Raw genomic sequence first — 26,188 nt, 5'->3', positions numbered from 1 at the left:
AAGTAGGAGAGGTATGCTCTGCTGGGTGAGAGCAGGCCACCAAAAAAGCTTACAGCCGCCCCAAGTTCTCATTGACAGCTTTGCAACTTTCTCTTCACCCCCAGCCCAAAACTGCAAAGTCAGTGGAAATACTGTAGCTACCCCAGGTTAGAGGAGAGGGTTTCTGGTAACACAGATGGTCTGCAGACGTCACATGGTGCACTGGGAGGAAGATAGAAGGGCCAAAGCAGAGGGGGCAGCAAGGCCCTGTCTGCTGGAGACTGGCTCTCAGTGACCCCTGCCAACTCTGTGTCCCTCGCCTACAGCACCTCATTGCCCTGCCCATGCAATATTCCACTTACTTCCTGCCAGGTCCAAACTCCAGTCTTGGCAAAGCCCTGCTTGGCTGCCTGCCAATAAATACAGCTTCTTAAGCAGCAGCCCAGAAACTGGCCTGTGAGCCAACTATGACCATGGGGTGGACCTACACTCTGCAGAACTGAAGCCACTTGCTTCTCCTCCTGGGGTCCAGGGAGAGGCTCTTGCAGGTGTGACAAGGATGGTGCCTGGGCCCGCCAAACTGTGCAAGGTAAATCCTGAGATTCCCTGAGGGAAGATAACAGAGAGAGAAGATCTGGTGGAGATGAAAATAACAACAAAAGAATCATGAGTCTGACAGAGAGGATCAGGGCTGACCTTGGAATACACAGCACTCAGGGGTGGGCGTGGTGTGAGGTAGTGAAGAGTTACAAGACACAAAGTGTTCATCATCTGCCTTCAACTACAGTCAAGATCAGGTAAACCTATTTTTTTTTTTTTTGGTACTGGGGATTGAACTCGGGACCTTGCACCTGTGAGGCAGGCGTTGGAACCACTGAGCTAAATCCCTGGCCCATAAGTTTCTTTCTTTCTTTTTTTTGGTACTGGGGATTGAACTCAGGACCTTGTGCTTGTAAGGCAGGTGGTGGAACCACTGAGCTAAATCCCCACCTGGGCAAACCTATTTTTATCTGGATGGCTAAGTGATTTTCAATTGCTTCATCCCTTCCTGTGCATTTTATGGTGTGGTCACAGCTGCAGGTCTCTCCCCTACCTTTCCTGTAACACCACTCCTTGCATGGAAAGTGCTTTCTTTTTTTTTCCCCATTAAGTTACATTTTATACCTAAAATGGTACATTACATTTTATACCTAAAATGTACCAATACATTCATCATTGGGATCTTGTACTTTTACATGATGTATCTTGGTTCTTATTATTTCCCCCATCCCCTGCCCTCACTTCACCCCCTCCACCCTGCCCTATTTGCAAAGACCTTGTTTCCATTTTTTTTCTCATATTTTTTCTTTTCCCTTCTTTCCTTTCCCCTACCCCTCCCACTTCCCCTACTCCTTTAGACCTTTTCTTCCTATTACATAATATCAATTATACATTTTTTAAATTACAGTATCAAAATTTAGAGGACATTACCACAGATTTTACAGAATTTAAAAGGATATAGAAAGCATACTACAAAAATATTTTTTGAAACAAATTTGACAACTTCTAACTAGTACCTTGGAAAACAAATTAAAGAAACTGACTCTAGAGGAAGTATAAAATTTGAATAGCACCTACTAAAGAAAGTATATTCCTAGCTTGAAAACCTACCTATATGACAACAACAGGCTCATATACATTTTAACTCATGAATTATATCAAACATTTAAAGCAGAAAAAAGAAGGAACACTTCTCCTCTCATTTTAGGAAATCAACATTGTGCCAATACTAAAACTGGATAAAGAGAGTAGAAGAGAAAGTATGAACATAGATAGAAATTTGTTTAACAAAACAAACTATTAGAAGTCAGATCTGGCAGTATGTAGAAAGTAGTTTTATTACAGGGATGGCACTGTTGGTTCAGCATTGGAAAATCCACCCCCATAAGTTATCATTTTAACAGAGGAAAGGAAAAAGCCATATGATCCTGTCAGTAGTTGCAGAAAAACTATTGAACTAAATTCTACAGCTGTCCATGGTAAAAGCTATCAGGAGACTAGAAGCAGAACAGAACCTTCTCAACGGATAAGCCATGTACTCCATACTTGCAGCAAAAATGCCTTATATGAATGGAAAAGATACAATGCTTTCTCCCTCAGGTGGAGAACAAGGGCAGATATGCCTACTCTTCATCTGTCCATTAAACTTCGAAACATAGGCCCAAACCAAAATAGTCTGGCAATAAAAAGATAGAATTAGCATATGATTGGCAAGGTAGAAGTAAAATATTTATATGTAGATGAAATGATCATCTACAGAGAAAATACTAAGAAATCTCTAGGAGCCCCTAGAACTTGTATTTGAATTTAGCAGGATTAGAAAACACAAGGTATATATAAAAATTCAGATCTATGTATACTTCCTCTAAATGAAGAATTGGATATTGAAATTTAAAAGTTATGAAGGAGTACAAAGGACCTAGAAAAGTTAATAGAAAAAAAAAGCACTGTTGGAAGACATTTATTACCTAATTTTAAGACTTCTTCTAAAGCTACAGTAATCAAGGCAGTGTTGGCGAAAGGAAAGGCATAGAGATCAATGGAATAAAACAGAGAATCTAGGAATAGAACCACACATATAGGTCCACTAAGTTTTGAAAGATTATTTAACATTAACATTTTATAGAACATAAACAATTCAATAGCAGACTGCTCCTGGTCCAGAGGAAGGGGCTTCCTGGCCACCATCCCTCCCGCTGCTCCCAGCCCACAGGAAAGGGTTTTTGGGTCACCATCCCTACTGCTGCTCCTGGCCCCTGTCCCACCTCTCCCAGCTCAGAGGAGGTAATCCGTGCAGGCGCTGACAGCCCCCTGCCCCAGTTGAAATGAGAAAATACATAAATAAGTCTCAAAAGCAGACTTCCAGATGACCTACAGCGACCACAAAGGGAAATGAGATGGAACACTCTGATACTCAACCACCTGGACCCACTGAACTGGCAACAAAAGGGGATCTGGAAAAAAGGAAATCAGAAATAATTTCTCAGATAACAGGAGAAATTGTGCCCTTAGTGCAAGACATGATTAATAAATCTAGAGAGGAGCTGAGGACCATGATGGAATCCCAACATAAGAAACAAATGGAATCCATAAAACAGATGCAAATAGATTTCCAGGACATGAAAAACTCCATTGAAAGTCTACACAGCAGAATGAGCCAATGTGAGGACAGAATTTCAGATATAGAAGATAAGATTGCAATTAGTGACGAGGAAAAGAAAAATTGCTTCAAAATTATAAGGGAACATGAGAAATCAATCCAGCAGCTGCTAGATGATGCAAAGAAGAACAGCATAAGACTGATTGGGCTCAATGAAGAAACAGGAGAGAGTGCAGATGACATAAAAAATCTCTTCACAGAAATAATGGCAGAAAACTTCCCAAACAGGGGAAAAGAACTTGACATACAGATAAGTGAGGCATATAGGACTCCAAATAGCCTTGATCAAAAGAAATCTACACATAGGCATATAATTGTTAAGATTCCAGAAACACAACAGAAGAACAAAATTCTACAAGCAGTCAGAGAAAAGAAACAAATCACATACAAAGGAAAGCCCATCAGAATCACAGCAGACTTCTCAACACAAACCATCAAGGCAAGAAGAGCTTGGAGTGACATATTCCAAGCCCTAAAAGAAAACAGCCTCCAACCCAGATTGATGTACCCTGCAAAACTGTCTTTCAAAATGGGTGGAGAAATAAGATACTTTCATGGCAAAGAGCATCTTAGGAACTTCGTGAAGACCAAACCAGCACTCCAAAGAATTTTGTACAATATCCTAGGAACAGACACTGAGGATCACAACCCCAGGAAGCAAAGCAGAATGAACCCATCTGGCATGACAAGAAATTAAATGGAAAGGGGGAGAACCCAACAAAAAGAAAACATCATGGCAACGACAAGTCAATATGTTTCAGTTATAACCATCAATGTTAGTGGTCTCGATTCACCAATCAGAAGAAATAGACTGGCAGAATGGGTCAAGAAGCAAAATCCAACAATATGCTGCATACAAGAAACACACTTCATTCAAAAGGAAACTCATAGACTGAAAGTTAAAGGGTGGAAAACAATACTCCATGTGACAGGAACCTGAGAAAAAGCAGAGGTAGCCATCCTCTTTGCAGATCAAGTAGATTTCAAACCAACACTGATTAAGAGAGATGAAGAAGGACACTACATCCTTGTAAAGGGAAGAATCCAAGAGGAAGAGATGACAATCATAAATATCTATGCACCAAACACTAGTGCACCCAACTATATGAAACAAATACTAATGGACATGAAAAGTCATATATGCACTAATACAATTGTAGTGGGGGACCTCAACACCACACTGTCACAAATAGATAGATCAACTAGACTAAAAATAAGTAATGAAATACTAGAACTCAATTGAACTCTTGAACAAATGAACGTAACAGATGTTTACAGAGCCTTCCACCCCACAAAATCAGAATACACATTCTTCTCAGCTGCACATGGATCATTCTCCAAAATAGACCACATACTCACACATAGAACATGTTTAAGTAAGTGCAAAGGAATTGAAGTTATCCCCTGTCTATTATCAGACCATAGTGTGATGAAATTGGAGATCCATAGCAAAAGAAACTCAAAAAATTTCATGAACACGTGGAAATTGAACAACACACTTCTGAATAACCAATGGGTCACAGAGGAAATTAAAGAAGAAATCAGACAGTTCCTTCAATTAAATGACAATGACAATACAACATATCGGAATCTATGGGACACAATGAAAGCAGTCTTACGAGGGAAATTCATAGCAGTGAATACGCATATTAGGAAAATAAAATGAGCCCAATTAACCAACCTGATGCTGAACCTCAAGCTTCTAGAAGAAGAAGAGCAGGGCAACCCCAAAGCTCATACAAGGGAGGAAATTATAAAGATCAGAGGAGAAATCAATGCAATGGAGACTAAGAGAATGATACAAAAAATCAATGAAGCCAAGAGTTGGTTCTTCAAAAGAATCAACAAAATTGACAAACCTTTAGCCAACCTTGTCAGAAAAAGGAAAGAAAAGGGCCAAATCCATGCAATTAGGAATGAAAAGGGTGAAATGACAACAGACCCAGCAGAAATCCAGAGGATCATCAATACCTACTTCCAGAACCTATACGCCAATAAGATGGATAACACAGAAGAAATGGACAGATTCCTAGATACATATGAATTACCAAAGTTGAATGAAGAAGACCTAAAAATTCTGAACAACCCAATATCAACCAATGAAATTGAAAATGTAATTAAAAAATTATCAACTAAGAAAAGCCCGGGCCCTGAGGGCTTTACCACTGAATTCTACAAGATATTTAGAGAGGAACTGCTGCCACTACTGTTTAAACTCTTCAATGAAACTGAAAGGGAAGCAATCCTCCCAAATTCATTCCTGGAAGCAAGCATCACCTTGATCCCCAAAGCAAAGAAAGACTCAACTGAAAAAGAGAACTATAGGCCAATCTCACTAATGAACATAGATGCAAAAATCCTTAATAAGATAATGGCAAACAGAATGCAGAAGATAATCAAGAAGATCATACACCCTGATCAAGTGGGATTCATCCCAGGGATGCAGGGAGTGTTCAATATATGCAAATCAATCAATGTAATACACTATATCAATAGAGCCAAGGACAAAAACCATATGATTATCTCCATAGACGCAGAAAAAGCATTTGACAAAATCCAACATGCATTTATGATAAAAACTCTATAAAAAATTGGAATAGATGGTCTCTACCTCAAACTGATAGAACCCATCTATGAAAAACCAACAGCCAATAGCGTACTAAATGGTCAAAAACTGAAATCCTTCACACTAAAATCAGGAACAAGACAAGGATGTCCACTATCGCCACTCTTGTTTAATATAGTTCTGGAAACATTAGCCACAGAAATTAGACAAGAGAAAGAAATAAAAGGAATCAAGATAGGAAATGAAGAAGTCAAATTGTCATTATTTGCAAATGACATGATACTCTATATAGAAGACCCAAGAACTGCACCAAAAGTCTTCTAGACTTAATAACCAAATTCAGTCAAATAGCTGGTTACAAGGTCAACACATAAAAATCAATAGCTTTCCTCTACACAAATGACAGACTCACTGAAAGAGAAATAGGGCAAATAATTCCTTTCACAATAGCATCCAAGAAACTGAAATACCTAGGAATCATCCTAACGAAAGAAATCAAAGACCTCTTCTCTGAAAACTATGGCACTCTGAAAAGAGAGATTGAAGATGATATCAGAAAATGGACAGACATCCCCTGCTCCTGGGTAGGAAGGATTAACAGAGTGAAAATGGCCATACTTCCAAAACTGTTATATAGATTTAATGCAATTCCAATTGAGATCCCAGCAGCATACTTCATAGACTTTGAGAAAATAATTCAAAAATTCATTTGGAACAAGAAGAGACCCAGAATAGCAAAAGCAATTCTAGGTAACAGAGATATGGCAGGGGGTATCACAACCCCCAACCTGCAACTATACTACAAAGCTACTATGATAAAAACAGCATAGTACTGGCAAAGAAACAGATGTGAGGACCAGTGGAACAGATTAGAAGATGCAGAAACAACGCCAGACACACTCAGCCATCTCATCTTCGACAAAGGAGCCAAACACCCTCACTGGAGGAAAGATAGCCTCTTTAATAAATGGTGCTGGAAAAATTGGGCTTCAACTTGCCAAAGATTAAAACCAGACCTATATCTCTCACCATGCACTAAACTAAAGTCAAAATGGATTAAAGATCTAAATATTAAAATAGAAACTCTGAACTAGTTGGAACAGAGATTAGGTAGAACCCTTGAAGACATTGGTGTAGGAAAAGATTTTATGAACAAAGCCTCAGTTGCCCGTGAACTAGCCCAAACAATCAACAAGTGGGATCTCTTCTTATTAAAAGGCTTCTGCACAGCAAGAGAAACCACCAGCAGCGTGAAGAGACAACCCACAATGTGGGAAAAAAATCTTCACCTGCTCTTCCTCAGACAAAGGTCTACTATCTCGAATCTATAAAGAACTTAAAGAGATCAGACCTCCCAAATTTAAAGACCCAATCCAAAAATGGGCATCTGAAATGAACAGACATTTCTCAGACAAAGAAGTAGAAATTGCAAATAAATACATGAAAAAATGTTCAACATCACTGGTCATTCGAGAGATGCAAATGAAAACAACACTGAGATTCCACTTCACTCCAGAAAGAATGGCTGCTATCAGGAAATCAACCAATAACAAATGCTGGCAGGGCTGTGGGGAAAGAGGAACCCTGCTGCACTGCTGGTGGGAGTGTAGACTGGTGCAAGCACTGTGGAAATCAGTATGGGGATACCTCAAAGAACTAGGACTGGAAGCCCCATTTGACCCTGCAATTCCACTGCTGGGGATCTTCCCCAAAGAATTAAAAGAATCATACTACAGTGATACATGTACACCCATGTTCATAGCAGCGCAGTTTGTAATAGCTAAAACTTGGAAACAGCCCAAATGCCCATCAACTGGAGACTGGATAAAGAAAATGTGGTTTTTTAATAAAATGGAGTACTTCTCAGCCATAAAAAATGAGAAATTAGAGACATTTATAGCTAAGTGGATGCACATTGAGGCAATACTCTTAAGTGAAATAAATAGGACACACATGAATAAATACCGAATAGTTTCTCTGGTGTGAGAAACTGAAAGTGTAAATAAGGACTAAATGTATAATAGGTAATGTGAAATAGGAAGAAAAGGGGCAAAGGGGAAGGAAGTGGGAGGGCTAGGGGAAAGGATAGAAGGGAATGGAATTAATATGAGAAAGTGGAAAAATAGGAACAAAATCTTTGTAAATAGGGAGGACTGGAGGGGTTGAAGGGAGGGCTGGGCAAGGGTGAAAAATAAGAACCAAGAGAGAATATGTAAAGTTGCAAATTTCCAATGATGAATGTCATTATATTGTATACCTAAAATGTACCAATGATTAGAATGAATAATCGATAATGCAAAATAGGAAGAAAAGGTCCAAAGGGGTAGGGGTAGTGGGAGGGGCAGGGGAAAGGAAAGAAGGGAAAGGAAAAATGCTGAGAAATGGAAAAAATGGAAATAAAGTCTTTGTAAATAGGGAAGGGTGGAGGGCATGAAGGGAGGGCTAGGAATGGGGAAAAAATAAGAACCAAGATGCATTATGTAAAGGTACAATTCCCAATGAGAAATGTAATTGTGTTGTATACCTACAATGTACCAATAAAAGAATTTAATAAAAAAAATAAAAACAAGACATAACAAAAAAACAATTCAATAGCAGAGGAAAAGACAGTGTTTTCAGCAGATGGTACTAGAACACCTGGTATCCATATATAAAAAATTAACCTCAACCCTTTATTTCCATACATAAAAATAACTTGAAAGGATCTACGAACCTCAATATGAAAGACTAAAACTTTAAGAAGAAATTATATGGGAAAATGTTCATGAATTTAAAGTAGGCAAGAATTTCCTAGGACACAAAAAACATAATGTATAAAAGAAAAAAATGATAAATGAGATTCCATCAAAATTTAGAACTTTAAATGACATCGTTAAGAAAATGAAAAGTAGTCCTTAAACAGACCATATTTACAATGCGTATAACCTATGACCAGAATATATAAAGAACTCTTACAGCTCATTAATAGCCAACCCAATTAAAAAGTAGACACAAGAAGATGATAAATAGCCAGTACAGCACAAGGAAAGGTGTGCAACACTAGAATCAGAAAAATACTAATCAGTACAATAACAAGATCATATTATACACTCATTAGGGAGATGTAGTTAAAAGTTTTACAAGAACAAATGTCAGCTTAGGTGTGAACCAGTTAGAACTGTCTAATACTGCTAATGTATATGTAAAATGACAAAACCGTTTTGGAAAACAGTATAGAAATTTCTTGTATTACTGTTAAGAACCAGCAGTTCTATTCTTAAGTTTTGACTTAAGAGGAATGAAAACACATGTTCACAATAGATTTGTACATATAAGGCAGCTATCGCTTATCTGAAATTCTTGGGACCAGAAGTGTTTCAGATTTTGGTTTGAAATCCACTTGATCTGCAAAGAGGATAGCTACTCCTGCTTTTTTTCAGGTTCCTGCCACACAGAGTATTGTTTTCCAACCTTTAACTTTTAGTCTATGAGTTTCTTTTTGAATTAATTGTGTTTCTTGTATGCAGCATATTGTTGGATCTTGCTTCTTGACCCATTCTGCCAGACTATTTCTTTTGATTGGTAAATTGAGACCATTAACATTGATGGTTATAACAGATACGCACTGGCTTATTGTCATGAGTTTTTCTTTTTGCTGGATTCTCCCACTTTGCGTTTTCTTGTTGCATCTGATGGATTTATTCTGCTGGGCTTCCTGGTGTTGTGATGCTTGTTGTCTTTTCCTAGGATACTGTCTCAAATTTTTTGGAGTGCTGGTTTGGTATTCATGAAGTTTGTAAGGTGCTCTTTGTCATGAAAGTATCTTATTTTTCCATCAATTTTGAAAGACAGTTTTGCAGGGTACATCAATCTGGGTTGGAGGCTGTTTTCTTTTAGGGCTTGAAATACATCACTCCAAGCTCATCTTGCCTTGAAGGTTTGTGTTGAGCAGTCTGCTGTGATTCTGATGGGCTTTCCTTTGTATGTGATTTGTTTCTTTTCTCTGACTGCTTGTAGAATTTTGTTCTTCTGTTGAGTTTCTGGAATCTTAACTATTATGTCCCTATGTGTAGATGTTTTTTTGATCACGACTATTTGGAATCCTATATGCCTCACGTATCTGTATGTCAAGTTCTTTTCCCCTGCTTGGGAAGTTTTCTGCCACCACTTCTGTGAACTGTTTTTTTTTTTTTGGTGCTGAGGATCAAACTCAGGTCCTTGCACTTGTGCAGCAGGTGGTGAAACCACTGAGCTAAATCCCCGGCCCTTGTGAACTGTTTTTTTATGTCATCTGTGTTCTCTCCTATTTCTTCATTGACTCCAGTCAGTCTTATGTTATTCTTCTTTGCATCGACCAGCAGCTGCTGGATTGATTTCTCATGGTCCCGTACAATTTTAGAGAAATTTTTCTTTTCCTGGTCACTAATTGCAATCTTATCTTCTATATCTGAAATTCTGTCCTCACATTGGCTCATTGTGCTGTGTAAACTTTCAATGGAGTTTTTAATCTCCTGGAAATCTGTTGGCATCTGTTTTGTGGATTCCATTTGTTTCTTATGTTGGGAGTCCATCATGTTCCTCAGCTCCACTATTTTTTTTATCTGTGTCCTCTCTAGATTTATTAATTGTGACTATGGGCACAATCTCTGCTGTTATGTGGGAAATTATTTCTGATTTCATTTTTCCAGATCCTCTTTTGTTGCAAATTCAGGGAGTCCAGGTGGTTGAGTATCAGAGTGTTCCATCTCATTTCCCTTTGGGGTTGCTTTAGGTGACCTGGAAGTCTGCTTTTAAGACTTGTTTATGTGTTTTCTCATTTTGACCTGGGGGGGGGTTGCTGTTGGCACCCATGTGGTGGCTCACCTCCTCTGTGCTGGGGGTGGTGGTGGTACGGTGGCCCAGAAGCCTCCACTTGGGCACTGGGAGTGGCTCACCTCCTCCGTGCTGGGAAAATGCTTTCTTTATGTCATGGCAGGTGAGGCATGAAGTCCTTGAGAATGGCCGATTTGTCAATCGATTCCTACAGTCCTCCCTGTGCCTCACAGGACCTGGCAGGTTAATGAAAAGGACCCTTTCACCTTTCAGCACCTGAGACCAGTTGCTGGCTGCTCCTAGCCTTGAATAATGGTGCCAACTACCAAGGAGCCTGAGTGAGATAGCTTTGGGTGAGGCCAAGCGACAGAGGTGAGGACTGAGTGAGAAAGCTAGGAAGTGTGGTCCCTAGGAAATCAGGGTCCCTTTACAATGCTGAGCTGGAGCTAACGAGGAGGTGGCAACACCCACAGTGCATGAGACCGTTGACTGAAAGATCCAACCCTGTTGTGCCTTTTCTTTTTGCAGCCCTGGTCTCTTTGAGACCCATGGGGCCATTCATAAAGGGTAGGTATGTGGCAGCCTCATCCACGGGAAGGGCGCTAATGTGGGGATCCACATCTTCCTGGGAATTCTATTTGCTTTCCCTGAAACCCTGACCCTTGAAGTAGTGGGAGGGATGGAATCTCACACCTCACCGCATAAGCTTTCCTGGGAATTGAGTAAATTCATGCCCTGGAGAGGGCATGGTGCTCTTATTTCTAGGTCGGACTGCAGTGGTTCTTTTTTTTTTTTCTTTCTTTTTTTGGTACTGGAGGTTGAACTCTGGTCCTTGTGCTTTCAAGAGGCTGCAGTGGCTCTTTCATCTGAACCCCAGAGCCTCTTCTCCTCTGCAGTGGGGAGTTTTCGCAAATGAGTATGCTGAGGCTGGAGAGGGTGCAAGAACTCGGCCAGGCTCTGGCTAAGGGCTTGGCAACAACAAGGCCTTATCTCCAGGTGATGAAGAACAAAGCAGGGGACACATTTGTCTCTAGAATTGGGTTATGCCAGGTGTGCACTGCCAACAGAGGAACTGTCTCTGAGAAAGGTTTGGATTTTCTCTGTCAACTTGTAAGGGCCCCAGAATCCAGAAGTAGTTGGTGTACATCCCTGAAGAGAGTGACAGTGCTGGGTCTTTGGGGACCCTGTCCTCCACAGTCACTATGTCAACTTCCAGGCCAAGCTATTGGTCACAAACAATTGTATGTTCTTATAACTAAAGACTGGTAGAGATGAGGTTCTCTGAGTCTGTTCTGTGTATGAGGGACACCCCACTGTTCCTCTGTGAGCAATTAACTTCCCTTCATCCACACAACACCTGTGGGGTGCTTCTCCCCATGCAAGGCTGAATGGGTACAGGGATAAGTGGTGATTGTCAACACTTGTAGCCAGTGGGTCTCTAGGAAATGCTAAGAGTGAGAATTTCCCTGCTTCAGAAAGAATGAGAAAATCAAGGCCTTCAGCCATCTTCATGTCTCTCTGGAAATCTATAGTCCATTGCAGCTTCCCCATGTCCTGTGTTTTGGTGGGCAGGGACTTAATGGAAGGATCAGGCATAAACAGGGCTTCAGTGAGAATAAGGTTTCTTGGAGCAAATCTGAACCCAGGTTCTTGTTTGGACCACTGCACAAAGCCTGGAATAACCTTCTGCTATTGTGACTAGGTGTCTGCCATATACAGATGTAATGAATACAGAGATTCTGAACCTTTTGTATTTGATCCTAAGTCTAATCCCCACTATTGAGGATTGCTTGTACCTGACCATATACACACCTGCGCATTTCAATGATGATTGTAACCTGACTCTGAGTATCAGACATGGTTAGTTGAGGTTGGGACGAAACTTGTTCTACAAGAAGATTAGAACAGGTCTTGGGATATAGCTCAGGAGCAGAACCACTGCCCACCATGTGGTTCCATACCAATGTCTTTGTTGTCACTGTGGTGCCAGACATTTCAGGGGAGGTTGGAGGAGGACACAAAGGAAGAAAAAGGGATAAAGAAGAGAATGGAAGGAAACCATGCAAATAAAGCTTTTGTATACTGAGGAGGGGAAGGAAAGTTGAAGAGACAGCAGGAGAATGGAAAAAGGACAATTAAGATTTGTTATGTACAGGTAAAAATTCCCCAGGATGAATGCAATCATTATGAATGGCAAACATATACTAATAAAATTTTTTTCAAAAAGAGCTGACTGAAGACAGATGGCCATGTCCTGCCTGCTGGCCAATGACTCAGTGCAATATCTGCCCAATCAGTGCTGCTCCCCTACAGCATCCACCTTGCCTGACTCACCAGATGCCCCACCTCCTCCCTGTTGGGTTCTAACTCTGACTGGGCAGGACTCTGATCCCAGGCTTCCTGTGGGTGAAAGGGAGTACAGCTCCAGCAGCACCAAAATACAGCCAAACTGACCATGGGACTGGACCAGCTTCTCACCTTGCTGAGGGCTGTGACCTGTGGGCTCTTAATTCTACATCCAGGCCAAGGTGAGATTCTCGAAGATGCCAGGTGGAGAAGTCCCATCTGGCAAAGACTGCAGAGGCAGAGCTTGAAACTGCAGTGTTGGAGGGGAGTGAGGTGGGAGAGAAGAGCCAGGGAGGGAGAGGCTGGTAGAGATGGCAGATGACAGTGTGGGAAATGCGTGCCCACAAATAGCCCAAACCAATCCCCCAAATTGGGCCCCAGAAGCACAGACAGGGTCAGGACTGCCTGAGGACACCCAACACCAAAGAGAAGTCCAATCTGAGGATGGCTAAGGAGCACACATGGGCAGGTGGGAAGCCTTGTGTCTTTGGAGATGGGTGGGATTCAGGACATTTCCCTCCTGGGTGTGTGTGGCTATGGCTATAGCTGCCCTGGCTCTCGGGTGTAACAGAAATGGTAGCAATAACTTCTCCTTGTCATTTGTCTCTGAGTGTGACTTTCTCTTAGAAAAATGCCCTAGCACTCTCCAGAGGCAAGGTAGCAGGTCTTGAAGGACACAGAAGCCCCTGGGCCCCACATCCCAAAGCTGAACTGAGAGGCTAGAGAATCTCTTCACCCCAGGTCACTGACATGGGGCAAAGGCATAGATTGGTTTCAAGGGCGTAGATTGGTCTGCTCTATCACAGTCAAGTAGACTTTGGACTCTTATCAGGAGCTGATGCCAGTATGGCTCCATGTACAAAGTGTATTTGGAGACTCTGACCCTGTCACCGAAAGGCTCCTAATGTGGAACCTGATGATCTCCCTCACCCTTCCCTAGGGAGGAGTCACCACTGAACTCACTGCCTGGGAACACCCTGTTCAACTTCCTTCCTTACCTGCTAATGACCAGTCAGTGGTATTATGAGAAGAGAGTGTGACAACCAGGATGTGTGTGAAGCCAGGGTTTTCAAATCAGGGCCCCTGACAAGGCTGAGCTGAGGATGGCAAGGAGATGGCAATAATCACAGTGTGGGAGGCAGCTGATCAGGCAGACCTCACTCTCATGTGCATTTCTCTGCCCACAGCCCTGGACTCTGCCAGCCCCATCCGGAGCACAAACACTGGGCAGGTGCGGGGCAGCCTCGTCCACGTGAAGGGCACTGATGTGGGAGTCCACACCTTCCTGGGAATTCCATTTGCCAAGCCACCTGTAGGATCACTGCGGTTTGCAGCCCCTGAGGCCCCTGAGCCCTGGAGTGGTGTGAGGGATGGAACCTCCTACCCTGCTATGTAAGCTCTCTGGGGAGCGGGGAAATTCAGGCCCTAAAGAAGGGTTGGGTGCCTGAGCTCAGGGTCAGGCTGCAGTGGCTCTGCCATCTAAATCCTGCAGCCAATTTTCCTCTGCATTCTGTGGGGGGGATTCCCACTGTGAACATGCTAGGCTGCAGAGGGTAGAGGAACTATGTTAGACTCTTGGCTCAGGCCCTAGAAGGCTAAAGGTATTGGCACGAGGTCCCAAAGAGAGGGGCTGAGACAAATTTCTTTCCAGCTTTGGATTATGCCACATGTTCTATGACATTGGGGAGGTATCTGGAAGAGATCAGATTAACCTGTGAATCTTGTAAGAACCTCTGATTCAGCAGCAGATACTGCAGCTCTCTTAGGAGGACAGTAGTGCAAACCCCTTGGAGACTACAGCCTCTATAGTCACCGGGACAACTGACAGGGCAGGTACCCTGGTCTGGTTCTGACAAGGCTTGGAATAACTGTCCGCCATTGCCCCCAGGTGTCTGCAAGATGTGGACATAATGAAGATGTTTAATATGACCACTCCTTCAGTCCCTGTAGCTGAGGACTGCCTGTACCTCAACATCTATACACCTGCCCATGTGCATGATGAATCTCGCCTGCCTGTAAGTGTCAAGCCATGGTCATCTAGGTCTGGGAAGACATTTCTTCTCCAAGATTAGAAGGTGGCTAAAGATGTGGCTTGATGACAGACATATGCCTATCAAGCACAAAGTTCTAGGTTCAAGCCCAGGCACCACAAAATCAAATGAAAGTGAAGGAGAATGACATTAGAATGGACATGGTCAGTCTGGTTCTGTTGCAGTGTGGACCCTACTGTGAAGCCTTCTGCTATGGAGTCCAAGAAGGGCTTCTGAAACAGGATGGGTGACTGACTCCTAGGCATGAAGTCTTAGAGCCCTTACTGGTACCAGAGACCAGAACTCTTGAAAACACCCAAGAGCTTAGCTATGGTTTTTCTGTTGGGCCAATGAAATAACATTTTTAGTAGTCTTTACTGGGAGAATATCAGAAACTCCCATCCACCTTTTTTCCATTGCCCAGGGGTCAGACAGTAATAGATCCAGGCTGGGATTCATGGGGTTGACCCCAAAGTGAGTGTCCTGGTCTACATGATTGAACTTGGGTCTGTCAGCCATGTCTCAGGTATGTGATCTTACTGGAGTCCTATGTGATAGTTGCACAGAGTCTAAGCAGTGAATAGTGTATGAGGAGGCCAGGTGGCATATTAGCTGGGAAGAATCCACATGGCCTCTGTCTTAATTTCCCAGGTCATGGTATGGATCCATGGTGGTGGACTGGTTGTAGGCATGGCTTCCTTATATGATGGATCCAAACTGGCAGCTTCTGAGAATGTGGTGGTGGTCACTATCCAGTACCGCCTGGGTGTCCTGGGGTTCTTCAGGTAATTCTGGGGCTTGTTTGGGAAATAAGCCTGAGCGTTGCCAAGACAGGATTGTGATCCCTGTCCTTGTCATTTCTCAGCACTGAAGACCAGCATGCCGCTGGTAACTGGGGCTTCCTGGACCAAGTGGCTGCCCTACGCTGGGTGCAACAGAATATAGTTCACTTTGGAGGCAACCCTGATGGGGTCACCATATTTGGGGAGTCTGCAGGTGGTGTAAGCGTGTCGTCACTTGTCTTGTCCCCCATGTCTCAAGGACTCTTCCATGGTGCCATCATGGAGAGTGGGGTGGCCCTGCTGCCTGGTATCATCTCTAGCTCATCTGAGAACATCTACACAGTGAGTGCCCTCAACTACCCCTGCCCAGGACCCTTCTTTCTTCCCTCACATTCAGAGCCTCTGTTGTCCTGTCTTTCAGTGGGGACAACAAAGGCAGTTGAAGTGCCTTGGGAACTGCTGCCTTCCTAGGAATTGCTGAGGTCCTAGAGGGTGACAGTCTACACACTCTGCCTCTAACAAGCTGAGCATGCTCCGTGGTCAGCAAAGCTAACTCATGGGGCTCCCATTGTGGGTAGAACCATGGAAACAAATGGCCCCTCTGGCTGAGACTTCTGAGCAACATGGATGATAAAAGAATTTCATACTGGCAGCAATTTGTACAGGATATACTGTGAAATTTGGGGTTTACCTGTACCCACCTTCATCCTGTGCCTGCCTAGAAGGATGAGCCATCTCCTGTCTGTTCTAATTTCAGACGGTGGCCAACGTGTCTGGCTGTGGGCAGATTGACTCAGAAGCCATGGTGAGATGCTTACGTGGCAAGAGTGAAGAGGAGATTTTGGCTATTACAAAGGTGGGTTGTTCTCAGGTGTGGATGAAGGGGGTGATATTGTCTGAGAGTGAGTCCCTTTCACTCTGGGATAATAACCTCATCTGCATCCATTGCTGTCCATGCAGATCTGGATGGGAAATGTGCACAAAGATTTCCTAAGACAAATGTGGGATTCATGAGGTGGATGTGAGCATTCTGGTACACGTTAAGGGGGGCTGGAAGTAAGTCATTGGGCATTAGAAAATATCTCAGAGCTGACCTTGATCCCTGATGTGAATGTCCCCTCAGCCCTTCAAGATCATCCCTGCTGTAGTGGATGGGGCCTTCCTGCCCAGGCACCCCCAGGAGCTGCTGGCCTCTGCTGATTTTCAACCCGTCCCTAGCATCATTGGAGTCAACAGTGATGAGTATGGCTTGGTTATTCCTATGGTAAGGCCAAGTCCCAGTAGTTTGGTGTGTGCATTTGGTTTGTAGAGGTCCTCTGAGTTACACAGGTACAAGCTGATCTCAACTCCATACCATTCCTCCATTGTCCAGTTTTTCGGCTCTACTGACACCCAGAAGGAAATGAACAGAGAGACTCTGCGGACTGTTCTGCAGAGCATGTCAGCACAGATGGTGAGGCTCCTGTGTTCCTACCCCAAGATATGGCACCCCCAGATTCATGCCCATGCAGCTATTCCATCATACAAAAGCTGAACTGTGTATTTGGTTTTAGGTGGGGTCACCCTCTTACAAACCCAAGTCCATGACCCTTCAGCTGTTTTCCCACCCTAAGCTCCCTCCTGAACATTGAAACCTGGCTAACTTCACACTCCACAATCTTCTGCCTGAGGTAGATGTTGCCTGCTGAGTTTGGTGACCTGTTCATGGAAGAGTACATTGGGGATATTAAGGACCCCCAGGCCCTCAAAATCCAGTTCCATGAGATGATGGGGGATTTTATGTTCATGATTCCTGCACTCCAAGTAGCACATTTTCACTGTGAGTACATCTGTAACTGAGACCTAATGTCTAGGCAGTAGCTCAGAGCTGTGAGTCTCAGGTGAGGTCTGTAGATTCAAGATCTGGTCCTATATCTTTATTGATGCTCTGCTTCATCTCAGTTAGTCTTCCTGGTTAAATATCAAGAAAAAAGTATAATTCTGCAGGGCTGTAATTCCTGACATCAAAATATTCTACAAAACATTAGTAACAAAAACAGCATGATAGTAATGCAACATAGATCCGTAGCCCTGTGGAATAGAATAGGAAATACCATAACAAACCTAAACAACTACATTAATGTGATTCTTTGAAAAGGAGCCAAAAATATATGTTTAGCCAATGGTGCTGGGTGAGCAGTGTATATGTGTGTAAAAGACTGATACTAGATCTTCCTCTCCTTTAATTCCAGTCCTCTGGGAGGCTGACGCAGTTGCCATTTGGGCAACTTGATGAATTTGTGAGATGTCTCAAATCAAAATTGAAAAACAATGGCCAGGGATTTTGCTCAGTGGTACCATGCCTGCCTCACAAGTACAAAGTCCTGAGTTTGATCCCCAATACTGGAAAAAAAGAAAAACAGGCTGAGACTGTAGCTGAGTGAAGGCCCTGGGTTCAGTTCCAAGTATTAAAAAAAAAAAGAATACTGTGTTTCTCCTTAGGAATACAAAATGCAATAAATGCTGATGAAAATTAAGGATATAGCCTAATAGGAAGCCTTCACTATTGATGGAAATAAAATTAGTGTAGCCATTATGGAAAGCATTATAAGAGTTCTCCCAAAAACTGAAACTAGAGCTATCATTTGGTCTAACTGGTATTTGAGAGTATACAACTCTCAGTATATTCTGAAAGAATTAAAGTCAGCATACTACAGAGATACCAGCCTAGCCATATTTATTACAGTATAATTCGTAATAGCTAAGCTATTGTGATATAACCTTTGTGCCCATAAACAGAGGAAAGGATAAAGTGTGTATATACAATAGAATATTACTCAGTCATAAAGTAGAATGAACTCACATCATTTGACAGAAAATGGATTGGACTGGAGATCATTATGTTCAATGAAGTGAGCCATGCACAGAGTGTCACATATCACATATTTCCTACATGGAGGAAATATGGAGGAAAAGGAGGGATGACATGAAAGAAGGGACACTAGTAGTAGAGAAATGGAAGGGAATCAGAGGAAGCAGGAAGAAAGAGAGAAGGTGGAAATGGGGGGAGAACGATCACCATATGTTATATGCATGTACAAATATGCCAACTTGAAGCCCACTAGTCGCTTTACCTAATATACACTAAAAATTGTTTTCATACCCGATGTAAGAGACAGAGATCTTTCTCATTATACAAGTGGAGAAACTGAGGAGAGTGACCCTCAGAGTTCCCCAAACTACTCAACTGGAAAATCCAAGGTCATGACTTATCCAAGGCCCTTCCCATTGTTCCTGCTGTAGCCTGGGGCTCCACACCACACACAGATTCCATCCAACTTTGGACTTAGACATTTTGTCCTCAAGGCTGAGGCAGGAGAGCTCCAGGTAAGGGGTCACCAAGTCACAGCTGTCCACATCCTCAGGTTCCCATGGCACTGTCTACTTCTATGAATTCCAGCATCCTCCCGACTTCCTCAAAAACATCAGGCCACCCTACATGAAGGCAGACCATGGCGATGAGATTCCCTTTGTCTTTGGACATTTCTTGTGGGACAACCAAGGTGAGTCTCCTGCACATCCAGGAGCAGGGATGGGGGTCTGGCTGGGTCCCTGAGTTGTGCCTTAATCTACAGTCCAGATGAGGAAGTTGAGGCCAAGAGAGAGAGGATGGGATCAGTGTCCACTATTTTACATTTCAAGAGACTGTGCTAGGATTAGAATTCAAGCCCTTAGACTCACTTAGTGCTCCCTCCTTCATCTATCTTGATCCCCACCATGTTGTTCAGCATGTGTGAAAAGGGCAGGAGGGACCGTCTCAAAGGCATTCTTGTTTCTTTAATGAATTACCAGGGTCAGATGTGTAGGAACGGGAGGGAGGATGTCACCACAGAACCCTACAGTGGGTCCTGGTCTCCTGTGAGTCACAACAGTATAAGGCTAATTAAAGAAAAACATCAGAAATGAGACTTAGAGAAAAAGCTGGGTCTTGGGGCCAATCAGTACCATTCTAGGCAACAAAGACAAAGGCCTTCAAGCGCCTCCAGGATTTATTGAGCACAAGCGTGGAAAGGAATAGGGAGCAGGGTATGCTTTGAAGGCATCTGGTCAAATACTGCCAAACTCCTGGCATGATGGTGCCAGGCAGGGCTGTGAGGGAGGAAGCACTGTTTATCTCGCTTGGATAGAACAAACAAGTACTGGGACCGGGTGGAATTAGCAAGCTACCCATCAGGTCAGTGAGAAGCCATGATTCAGGGGGAAGGATTTTAATTGGGGTCACATTGACCTGAGCCACACGTAACTGAGCAGAGCCCTGCCACTTCACAGACCAGGGCTTAGACCTCAGAGGCAGCCACTGGGGGAGGAGCTGGAGTCACCCAGTCCACCATCTGAAATGCCCATTTGAGTCACATAGGGTTTCGATCTGACTCCTGACATAAAACAATAAAGCTGAATCAGAGAAAGCAAGAAGCATGTGCCACTTATGGTCTGTTAGTACTGTGCATCTGCTGCACAGATGGAGGGAACTTCTGAGCCAGTACTGAGCCCAGGGTCCATTCGACTAGAAGCTGACATGAGAAAGGCTGAACGAAGGGGAGGGCCCTGGTCTAGGGTGAGTGGGGAAGTAGGGACTAGGCCTGGTGTCCAGGATCAGGCTACAGCTGAGTGATGAGATTGTTTTATCGATGGTCAGCAAGATGAGTGGGATGAGCCACAGTCTAAGACCTGGCCTTTTGTTCTCCTTCTCTCTGCAGTGCACTTCACTGAGGAGGAGGAGCTACTAAACAGAAGGATGATGAAATATTGGGCCAATTTTGCACGAAATGGGTGAGATGATGCTTCCCTACCTCAATCATCACAGGGTGTGTGAATCCATCAGGCGCGCCACTTTTCTGTGGGAACTTTATTAGCACATGTGCATCCTTAGGTCACGTGTTAATTCCACTGCATGATCAAGAATTGTGTGGACACAGAGAGGGCCCTTGCCAGTACAGGTCACTCATCCCCTCCGAGTGACCTGCATGGTGGGCCATAGTGCTGTGATTCCGTCACAGCCTGCCTCTAAGAGGGAGGGGTAAAACAGGACCCGTAGCCCTGTCTCACATGGAGGGGACACTAGTGGGATGGCTCTGTTCTCTGTGTCAGGAGAAGCTCTCCTTATTTCAACACTTGGCAGCTTTGCTATATATAGGTCCTGATGCAAAGCAAGGCACTGAGGGTGGGATTCCCCAGGGCTCAAACTGACCTCTCACCCCGTTGGGAGGGTATCTTCACAGGAACCCCAATGGCCAGGGTCTGCCTCACTGGCCTGCACTGGATCATGAGGAGCTGTACCTGCAGCTCGACATCAATCCTACTGTGGGCCGTGCCCTGAAGGCCCCCAGGCTAAAGTTCTGGACGGAGACACTGCCTCAGAAGATCCAGGAGCTAAGGAGGGCAGAGGAGAAGCATGCAGAGCTGTAGTACTCTGTGTGGAGGAGGGAGGTGGGTGTGAGTGCAGGTGGGGTCTGCCTGTGGTGATCCACACCTACAGAGCTATTTGTCCACTCTTCATGTATTCATTCAGTCCTCACTAATGAAGAATCCTTTGCGTAATGTTCATTGCCAAGCCTGCCTTGTGTCCCCTCTTGTTAGACACTCATTACATCCCCTAGTATTATGGCTTATATCTAGATATCTCTTCAAGTCTCACGCAGTCGTAGGTGGAGCTTTCCAGAGGTGACTGGATGGAAGGTGTGTATTACTGGAATTGATTCATGGTGTGATGCTGGGATCAAGGGTGTCCCATCCTGGGTGTGACTGCTACTTGCCCTAAGGGTGTGTAGCCTGGATAGGATGTAAGGGACAGAAAAAAGGCTTGTGGCTGTCACTTGTCAGGTGCTGCTTCTGGGCTTGCTGGTTTTTCCCTTCTGCCTGCCATGAACTATTTCTTCTCTGTGATGCCCTTCTGCCATTCCACCCTGCCCTGAAGCTGGCCATCTATGGGCTGAAACTTGTGCAAACTGTGAGCCAAAATAACCTTTCTTCCTTTAACTTTTGTGTCAGTAATGAGAAAAGTAACTAAGACACCCAGAGAGCTGTGGATGTACAACTTCCATTGGACACCCATTTTTCTCACCACCACATGTATCTGGACTCCTTTTCCCTGACATACTATATCTTCATTCCTCCACTCTTTGTCCTACCAGCCCCTACCCTAGGCTGAAGTAAAAATGATGCCTTGGAGAATGTTACCCACACCTGGGTGTCAAAATTCTTTTCACTTCTCAATGATTCCATCTGTGATCATATCGATATAAGCCAACAGAAACCTATATTACATGAACCTAGGCTCTGTGCATGTTTAGGCTGCTGTAAAATAGTATCATAATCTGGGTAGCTTATAAACAACAGAAATATATTTATAAATCAGGAGACTAAGAAGACCAGCATCAGTGTGCTGGCATATTTGCTGTGTAGTGAGGGCTTCTCTCTGGCTCATAGATGGCATCTTCTCATTGCTGACACACTTGGTAGAAGGGACAAACAATAGCCCTCATGACCTTATCACCTCCTAAGGGCTCCACCTCTTTGATCATCAAATTAGAAATTAGGTTTCAACTTACGAATTTGGGGGCACAAGTTTGAAAGACCATACCTCCTAGAGCTCTCCAATAGCCACCAAGGTTGTCAACTACTGAAAATGTCTCTACATACTGTTCACCTGTATTAAATGTCATCTATCACAAACTTTTCAAACAACTCACCCACTCATGTATTTCTGTCCAGAGAGGTCACAGGCTCTATTTTTGTGAGAGGGAGGACTGTTCACATCCACTTGCCTTTGAAGCTTAGGTCAGTTGCAGGTGGTTTAGGAGAACCATGCGGGTCCTCAGTGGACCGTCTCCTGATGTCTACTGTCATTTTCATGGTGTCTTCGGGCAATGTTAAGTACACACTTACATGGTGATTGTGGACCTGCCAAAAAGGTTTCTGTAGGATCTGTTTTAGAAGTGGTATTGGAAGGTCCACACATGTATACCTGAAAAGATTCCATTGCCCTGGCTCCCTGTCTTTGATACTTCCCCATGTATCTTCCTTACTGTCTGTCTCCTACCTTTTTGGTCATCCATGTGAGCAATTTTCTCTTCACCTCATTTTTCCCCGAAACTATTTTGTGGCTTCTCCACTAAAAACCTGTCATGTATTTTTATCTCATTGTACAAATGTGCCAAATTGTGTTCATATTGCTTCTTTGTTGCACCCAAATACTTTTCCCCTGTTGTTAAAATGCTGTATCTCCATAAGCGGGTGAGACAAACAGTGTGAAGCTCCCCAGCTCCATCCCAGGCCCCGCTCACACCACAGTGAGACCCCAGGTGCGGCTTGGAGCCCTCCCCGCATCCGGTGCTCCTCTTAGCTTCATGGGTGCCTCCAAGGCCCAGTTCCACTCCCCCCACCCGCCGCCTCTGGCCTTCCGGCGGCTCTTCTGCTACCTGGTCTCACACTACAGAGGCACAGGGGATTATAAAGGCCCTTGTCCTGAGCACCACAAGATAGAGCAGAAGTTAGTAACAGAAAAAGGGCTTCTCAGGCTCCTTGATGAAAACTGAAGCTCAGTAGAAAAGTAAAGAGAATCTCTACAATAAAGGCACACCAGACCACTGTACTTGGTAAGTTGGAGGGATCATCACCTGGGACCATCAACTCCCATCACAACCTGCACTATCTTCAGGGGAAGGGCTGCTGTGATAAAAACAGCATGGTACTGGCAAAGAAACAGACCTGAGGACTAGTGGAACAGATTAAAAGATGCAGAAACAACTCCAGACACACTCAGCCACCTCATCTTTGACAAAGGAGCCAAACACCCTCACTGCAGGAAAGATAGCGTCTTTAATAACTGATGCTGGAAAAACTGGGTTTCAACTTGCCAAAGACTAAAACTAGACCTATATCTCTCACCATGCAGTAAACTAAAATCGAAATGGATTAAAGATCTAAATATTGAAACAGAAACGCTGAAACAGCTGGAAGAGAGGTTAGGTAGAACTCTTGAAGACATTGGTGTAGGAAAAGATTTTATGAACAAAACCTCATTTGCCCATGAACTAGCACAAACAATCAACAAGTGGGATCTCTTCTTTTTTTTTTTTTTTTTTGGTACTGGGGCTTGAACTCGGGACCTTGCAATTGCAAGGTAGGCGCCAGAACCACTGAGCTAAATCCCTAGCCCCTATTGTGGGATCTCTTCTTATTAAAAAGCTTCTGCACAGCAAGAGAAATCACCAGCAGTGTGAAGAGACAACCCACAATGTGGGAAAACATTTTCACCAGCGATCCCTCAGACAAAGGTCTACTATCTCAAATCTATAAAGAACTTAAAAAAATTAGACCTCCCAAATTTAAAGACCCAATCCAAAACTGGGCATCTGAAATGAACAGACATTTATCACACAAAGAAGTAGAAGTAGAAATGGCAAATAAACATATGAAAAAATGTTCAACATCACTGGTCATTCGAGAGATGCAGATGAAAACAACCCTGAGATTCCACCTCACCCCAGAAAGAATGGCTGCTATCAAGAAATCAACCAGTAACAAATGCTGGTGGGGCTGTGGGGAAAGAGGAACCCTGCTGGTGGGAGTGTAGACTGGTGCAACCACTGTGGAAATCAGTATGGAGATGCCTCAAAGAACTAGAACTGGAAGTCCCATTTGACCCAGCTATTCCCTGGCTGGGGATTTTCCCCAAAGAATTAAAAGAATCATACCATAGTGATATATGCGCGCCCATGTTCATAGCAGCACAGTTTGTAATAGTTAAAACTTGGGAGCAGCCCAATTGCCCATGAACTGGAGACTGATTAAAGAAAATATGGTGTTTTAATAAAATGGAGTACTACTCAGCCATAAAAATGAGAAATTAGAGACATTTATTGCTCAATGGTTGCACATTGAGGCCATACTTTTAAGTGAAATAAATAGGACACACGTGTAAATACCAAATAGTTTCTCTAGTGTGAGAAACTGAAAGTGTAACTGAGGACTAAAATGATTAAAACGAATAATTGATAATTTGAAATAGGAAGAAAGGTCCAAAGGGGTAGGGGTGGTGGGAGGGGAAGGGGAAAGGAAGGGAGGGAAAGGAAAAATTAGGAGAAAAGAAAAAAAACGGAAACAAAGTCTATGTAAATAGGGGAGGGTGGAGGGGTGTAGGGCACACGGTAATGGGGGAAAAAATAAGAACCAAGATGCATCATGTACAGATAGAAGCACAAAATGATAGATGTAAATGTATTGTTTACCTAAAATGTACCAATAAAAGAATTTAAGGGGAAAAAAAAGTGAGGTTTAGGAACTAGGAGTACAGCTTAATGGTACAACATTTTCCCTGGGTTTGTTCCCCAGCAGTGCCCAAAAATAAAGTGAGCCTTAGGAATTGATTCATATTTGGACTTATTAAATACAGAACCAAGGAAACATAGATAAAATTCAGAGTTAAGAACGATCACAAGTCTAAGCAAATAGACAAGCAAGAGGTCTGAAAGTACTGAACAATTACTGAGAGCAATACCATCCAGGAATACCGTAGACCCGTATTCAGACTGAGTTCTACGTGGAGTCTATTGAGGAGGAAGAGGCTCCATACTGGCCCTAGTTGTAGAAAAACCAAATAGCTAGAATATTGGGTCAGATTCAGGGAATCAGTAGTGTATAACCACCATCTTAATGCATGGTAGTCATCCAGGTGTCATGGTTGTTTACCCAACTCTCCTTTGTCTGTCTGCACACTAACATTGCAATTTCAGAGCCTTCTCAATGAAGTTCCATAACCTACCACAACATTTAACAGAAGTATGGAGAAAAAATTATCAAGAGAAAAGTTCCCCTCTCTTCGCACACAATTTTTAGAAAGGTCTGAGACGCCACCTAGGTTATTAGGCCATACTTTTCAGGTTTTCGAGGCCTGTGATCCCTGTTCAAGTTCCCCTGAAATCAGATCCTGATACCAGGATTTGGTTTAGGTAGTTTATTTGGAGATGATCATAGGTAATTGAGAGCAGGAAATGAGGAGCAAAGGAAAGTGAGACAGGGAAGGGCAAACAGACCAAATCAGAGTACTCGACTGGGGTTACAGCTATTGCCAAAAGGTGCTCCAGTGGGCAGGGAGTTCCAAAGATGGGAGCAAAGATCTGGGGCATTCTTGTGCAAACTACCATCCTCTGTCTATAGAGCACTGACCTCAGGGGCACTCCCCCACCTCCTGAAATAGTGTCTTCTATCACACTAAGTGGGACATTAATCCCCTGACATTTCCAAGGAGTCTTTCCATGAGCCAAGCAGACTCTGGCAGCTCAAAAAAGCCCTGAAGGTAGAAAGCAGAAAGAAACTGCACTTTTATGCTCTCGGCCGGATGCTGCCATGAGCTTTTGTAGAACTGTCCCCACTGTTATGGCTGAATTTGTAAGGGGACATGAGATACGGGGCACCAATAGTGTCTGGGGCTGGATCTCTAGGGTTCTGGGGAAAC

General features: G+C 43.5%; 1 protein-coding gene across 1 annotated transcript; it reads left to right on the top strand.

The window, feature by feature from the left end:
* Positions 1-12,767: 12,767 nt before the first annotated feature.
* Positions 12,768-24,144, top strand: LOC101696584 (cocaine esterase). Its single transcript, XM_004843079.3, has 12 exons — positions 12,768-13,063; positions 14,069-14,273; positions 14,770-14,896; positions 15,563-15,696; positions 15,777-16,035; positions 16,451-16,549; positions 16,817-16,957; positions 17,066-17,146; positions 17,368-17,512; positions 19,098-19,235; positions 20,430-20,502; positions 20,952-24,144. Exons 1-12 carry the CDS (start codon positions 12,991-12,993, stop codon positions 21,136-21,138), a joined length of 1,662 nt encoding a protein of 553 aa, XP_004843136.1. The 5' UTR covers positions 12,768-12,990; the 3' UTR covers positions 21,139-24,144.
* Positions 24,145-26,188: the final 2,044 nt, after the last annotated feature.

Source organism: Heterocephalus glaber, unplaced genomic scaffold (assembly GCF_053883595.1).
Source record: "Heterocephalus glaber isolate CG9 unplaced genomic scaffold, H.glaber_assembly_v1.0 deba00000071, whole genome shotgun sequence".
NCBI classification, from domain to species: Eukaryota; Metazoa; Chordata; class Mammalia; order Rodentia; family Bathyergidae; genus Heterocephalus; species Heterocephalus glaber.
Note: the sequence above shows the minus strand (reverse complement) of the source record. Positions and strands in the feature narration are given on the sequence as shown.